General features: G+C 36.4%; 1 protein-coding gene across 2 annotated transcripts; it reads left to right on the top strand.

Annotated features, from left to right (window-relative positions):
• The first annotated feature begins 1716 nt into the window (after window positions 1-1716).
• Window positions 1717-3627, top strand: LOC107478365 (isovaleryl-CoA dehydrogenase, mitochondrial-like). 2 transcript variants are annotated; one of them, XM_052258820.1, is made up of 5 exons: window positions 1736-2277; window positions 2705-2788; window positions 2875-2920; window positions 3206-3330; window positions 3418-3623. In XM_052258820.1, the coding sequence occupies exons 1-5, from the start codon at window positions 2065-2067 to the stop codon at window positions 3472-3474; spliced, it is 525 nt and encodes a 174-aa protein (XP_052114780.1). In that variant the 5' UTR covers window positions 1736-2064; the 3' UTR covers window positions 3475-3623. The 2 variants fall into 2 exon arrangements, with proteins under 2 accessions (XP_052114779.1, XP_052114780.1); XM_052258819.1 differs by having other exon boundaries at window positions 1717-2277; window positions 3206-3627.
• The last annotated feature ends 1972 nt before the right edge of the window (window positions 3628-5599 follow it).

The following is a 5599-nucleotide window of genomic DNA, read 5'->3' as shown; positions in this document are numbered from 1 at the left end:
CTGTAGGAATTTCGAAGTCTTTTTTTATTGTGGTCAATTATCCCAAATTTGCCATTATTGTAATATGAGATCTGAACTAGTGTATGGGTACGATGTTACGTGATAAGTGTGACAGTGATGTTGGTTGGACAGTGAAAGTTATTTAGTTTTATGGTTTGTAAAGAAATTAAGATTAGTTTAGAAAGCTCTTTGAAGGAACAAAATCTCGTGTTCTGAGAAAACACTCTCCTATACTACCACAAAAACGGAAGATAGCTGCGGACAACTAGCAGCTATTTTCACAACCGCAGCTATCTGATGGTTTTCTAGCTGTTTTAGTGGTGAAAGTTGGAAGAACAGCTATTTAATAAGGTTTTGCCATGAATTTTTTAGAACCGAAGCTAATTTAGATTTTTTTTGGGGGCAATATTTCAATCTCCCCCTTCCCAAAAACACAACAACACTCAGCAACAGCGTAAAAAAGGAAAAGAGAAACCTAAAGAGAAAAGAGGGAAAAGGGAGAAGAAGAGGGAAGGGAGGAAGGAGCCGGGCCGGCGCTGCTGAGTTCGCCGCCGCCGTCGCGTTGCCGTGCCGTCGGAAAGCCAGAACCGCAAGAGAAAGAACCGCAAAGAGAGAGGGAGATCGCATAAGCTCACCGCGAAGCCAGCGCCGTCGTCGTCCTCATCGCGGGTCTTCACCATCGCGTCTTGCCACCGCCGCCACCACTAAGCTTGCCGTCGTCACCACTGAAGCCGAAGAGAGAGAGAGAGTTCGCGAAGAGAGGGAGTGCGCACGCTCATGAAGGAGAAGAACGACGAAGAGTGAAGGAGAAGCAGAAGACGATGAACGCAGGCGAGAAGGAGGAGGTCCGTTCTCGCACCGTCCTGCTCTGCTGCCGTCGCTGCCGTCGATTGGGGTCAAGGCCGTCGCCGTCGCACCCTATTCCCATCGCCATTAGGGTCCAAATAGGGAGAGGAGGTCGCCATCGCACACGCCGCCACCAGTTACAACCGTCGCCGAAACCAGGACAGATTCACTGGTAACTCTGCTTCTTCCTTTTTTGAAACTGCTCTGCTTCTATTTTGTTCCACTATTCTCCTAACTTTCTTTCTAAGTTCATTTCTTTGATGTATTCTTACTCTCTCCTTCTTGATGCTATAGTTGTCCCTTCCGAAGATTATCACCATGTTCCCTTTTTTTTTTCAATTCAATTCACTTCGATTTTAGATCGAAGATTTTGCCTTCAATTCAATTAACTATTATGTTATTGAGATATGTTCCAATAGAATACGGATTTTGTTTCTATAATTTGGAAGTTTTATTTAGCATTGTGTGGCAATTTCATCCTTCTCATGGGATGAACTTAGATTATTCTGTGATTGAAGCTCTCTATCTTAGCACTTGTGTGATTTTGCTATGCCATTATTGAAATTTCCAATTCTGTTAATTATTGAAGTCAATTTTTATTGTTGTTTTTCATTAAAATTACATTCAGCTTTGGTAGTTATAGTGCTGAAAGAAGCACCCTTCTGGAATATGGACAACATTTTTTGCAGGCAGAGCAAGAGCTTTGAAATCTGGTAAGAGCAAGAGCAAGAGCAAGAGCCACTCTTCTATTTATCAATCTTGCATTGCCTTCTCGTGCGTTGCTACCTCCAAACTTCCAAATCCAGAACAAAAACATTGCTGCTCTTATTATTCTTTCCAGGTAATCGCAGCTGATCTTGTTATTCTTCCTCTCCAGTATGCTGCAATTTTTTCCGTCTTCTTTTTGTACTTTGGTGTGTACTGTTTGAGTTGAATAAACATAAAAGCAAGAAAATACTAATGTGAATTAGAATTTTACTCCCTTATGGTTTGAACATTGTTCCCCATGCAAAATCTCTTCAATTGTTGTTTGAAGGATTCCTTCTGGCATCTTCATCCCAAATCCCGAATACTGAAAATAGAAGATTTGTGATCAAATTTAAATTTTAATTAGGTTGTGTTCAAGTGGTAATGGAGGTATGAAGAGATTTGAAGAGGAATTGTTATGGTTTTGGTTGACAATAATGATGTGAGCACTACATAAGCTTGCTAATTATTATGCTTGTAATATCGTACTGCTGTTTATTGGCTTGTTTATTGTGCACATACCTGCTGTTTATTGTGCACATACCTGTTTTATATTCTCCTATATCAACTGGGTTGTTGAAATGGTATTTCTATTATTCACTCAAACACATGAAAACAACACATTCGTCTTACCGTGCTGCTGCTTTCTCCACTTCCTTGCTCTTCGATGATACTCAGATTCAGGTTCCCCACAAACATAAGCTCCTTTTTAGCAAAAAGTATTCAACTTTCTTTTTTGGAAGAAAACATGAAAGAAAATCTGGATCCCCTGTTTGGGTTTTATGGTGTTTATTATTAATTCTTCTTTAGGATGAAGTACAGATGATTTATTATTGTTAGAAGACTGGTTGGTGAAATGGTTGTTGTAGGGTTGATTGTGATTGTTACCTTTAATATGAGGGAAGAGTGTTTTTAATGTTGATGTGATCAATCATATCATTGACTTAAGATCCTTGACATGAACATGGTCAATGATATCACCCACCAATGTCATTACTTTATTATCTTAAAAAAAAAAAACTTAATTCTTTACACCAACATTTATTCTGCTTATTAAAAAGTGTACTATGTCATGCTTTTAACAATCTGAAGGTTTTATTGCATCGTACAGTTCAAAGAAAGTGTTTCTCAATTTTCAACGGAACACATTGCACCTCATGCTTCAAAAATAGACCACACAAATTATTTTCCAAAGGTTAATATGAGGATCTACTTTATCTTCTCCACAAAACAAACTTTTGGATAATTCTGAAATGTGTTTATGTTTTATATGTAATTTAGGAGAAAAGCATGGGAGAATTTAACCTTCATGGGATTACTGCACCAGGTAGTTTGATTCTTCCCCCTTACTTCACTGCCTCAATTTTCTGTGGGTGTTATCCGCTATTTTGATTTCGATCCTTTTTCTTCTGCAAATTATTTGATGAATGTAAAGTTGTAAACATAATAGATGTTCATAAATGAATTCAATACGATGCACTCAACTTAAAGGGTATATGCTAGTTTACCTTGCAGGTTGTGAACCTCATACTAGTACACTTGGCTTCTTTTTAAGATTATGATGTCTTGTATTCCAACAAACTTATCAAATGTTATATATGCTCATTTGAAGAGGAATATGGAGGGCTTGGTCTCGGTTACTTGTATCACTGTATAGCAATGGAAGAGATAAGCCGTGCTTCAGGATCTGTTGGCCTTTCTTATGGTGCTCATTCAAACCTGTGTATCAATCAACTGGTAACTGAATGGAGCTTAAGTCTCATTCGTTGTATGTTTGGTGATAATCTGACAAGCCTTTAGGATTGCATCTTTTGTTTCGTTTAGATGAGGAATGGAAACCCGGATCAGAAGCAGAAATACTTGCCATGTGAATTCATGTAACTGTTGTGTACTACACATAAATGCACTGCATTCTTGTTTTTTGTTTACAAATGCAAATAAAGTGTATATAGATTCACTTACAGGTGGACCAATATGTTGTTACAAATGCAAATAGAGTACATAATTAATTCCTCCCGTTATTCAGTTTTTTAATAAGCCCAGGTATGAAATTGAGACAATTCAAAACTGTCTCATTTTTTTAAAAAAATCCAACATAGATTTGTGGCGGTTTTAAACCGCCGCAAATTTTTTTTTAAATCCGCTGACAGAATAGCGGGTTTTGCAACCGCCGCAAAATCAATTCTTTGATTTGCTGCGGTTGTGCCAGCGGTTTTTCAAAACCGCCGCAAAATCAAATTTCCACCCCCTAATAGGCAACGCTTGTGGAACCGCTAAAATTTTGTTCCGCGGCGGTTAAAAACCGCCGCAAATCGCTAAAAGAACCGCCGCTAGCTAGATGTCCACTAAAATTAATCACAAAAATTAATTTTAATATATAAATAATATTTTTGATAAAAATATAAAATAAATAGATAAAAGTATACAGTAAAAAAGTTTTGGATGGACAATAATACAAATTAAAATTTGTAAATATTAATGTACATCACAAAATTTGTTTTCGACAAACAAAAATATCATATTGTTGTGGATTTGTAAAATATGAATATTTTTGTCTATAAAAAATAATCTTTAAAATATATGTTAATATTTGTAAATTTTGTGATGTATTTTTATCTATTCTAATTTTTTTTATATAAATTTTTGTCAATTTATTCTAAAAATCTAAAGTTTGTTTGTAAATTTTGTGATGTACTCCTTTTGGTATTGAAATAATTTTTGGGGTCAAGGTATATATTTTTTTTAAAATAGTAGCTTATATTTCATTAATTATTGAAAAATAAAATATAAAGATGTCCAAAAGCAGGATAACATCATAAAAGGTAGGGATTTTTTAAAACAATACACTGAAGGTATTCATCTAATAGTGCATGGTCAAAAAACGAAAAAAAATCTTAAAAAAGAAAGAATGATAAATCAAATTGAATGAAACTAAGAGTTTGCTTCATGGAGATGACGATCTAAATTGGGAGTTCTTTGGATTTCACGGAGTAACTTGACAGAGCTTGCTAGAATGGTAGACGGCATTGAAGTAGAACCTTCAAAAATTAACTGGTTGCGAGCTTTCCAGTAGTTCCAGCAAATGATGGCAAGCAATTAAGGATTACGGTCAGCATTCTTCAACGGGTTAAGCATCTCTGTTGATGCAATCCACCATGTCTAAAGGTCGTTAGGGCTCTGAGGGGGAAGACAATCACGAAAATAACTCTGAGACTATACTTCTTTAATTCTAGAGCAATCGATCAAACATGAGTGATTGTTTTTGTTGCTTCATGATAGCAGGGGTTTATTAGCGATATAGATGAGATGCGATTGTGAATCTGAACAAGCACCGGAAGCCGGCCATGAAGAGCTTTCCAGATAAATAGCTTAATTTTGTGAGGCAAGTTCAACTTCCATAGATCAATCCACAGCTTTTTCTATTGCATATAATTAGGGCAAAGCTCCAAAGGCGGATGGTAAAATAAATAGCCAATTCTATAACTTGAACATGTATCATATTGCTTGGATTTGTTTAAATCCCATTGCAATTTGTCCCTACTCTGCTGAATTTTAACTGACAAAATTCTGTCTGCAACATCTTGAAAAAATAATTCTTAAATGAGATTCTGATTTCAATTCCTGTTTTTAGTAATTAGATTTTTAACTCTTGGAACCAACTCAGAAATAGCCTGTCTGTTTGGCATGTCAGAAATCATTAAAGGATATAGACGAGGCAGCCAAGAATCCTAAAAAATTCGGATATTCTCTCCAGTACCCACAGCCCAGTTAAGACCTTTTTCAACAATCTTTCGGTCTTCCAGCATGCTCCTCTATCCCCAAGAATGTAAGACTCCAATTTATGCAGTTATAGCATTACCATTGCTAAAGTATTTACCTCTTAGGATTTTGGATAATAAGAAAGTAGGTTGTGTTACAAGTCACCAAAACTGTTTGTCTAAAAGCGCCAGATTTTGGATTCTGAGATCTTTAAATCCAAGGCCTCCTTCTCTTCATGGGCGAGTTA

The sequence above is a fragment of the Arachis duranensis genome, chromosome 3 (genome assembly GCF_000817695.3).
Source record: "Arachis duranensis cultivar V14167 chromosome 3, aradu.V14167.gnm2.J7QH, whole genome shotgun sequence".
Classification (NCBI taxonomy): Eukaryota; Viridiplantae; Streptophyta; class Magnoliopsida; order Fabales; family Fabaceae; genus Arachis; species Arachis duranensis.
This window is presented reverse-complemented; position numbering and strand designations above follow the sequence as displayed.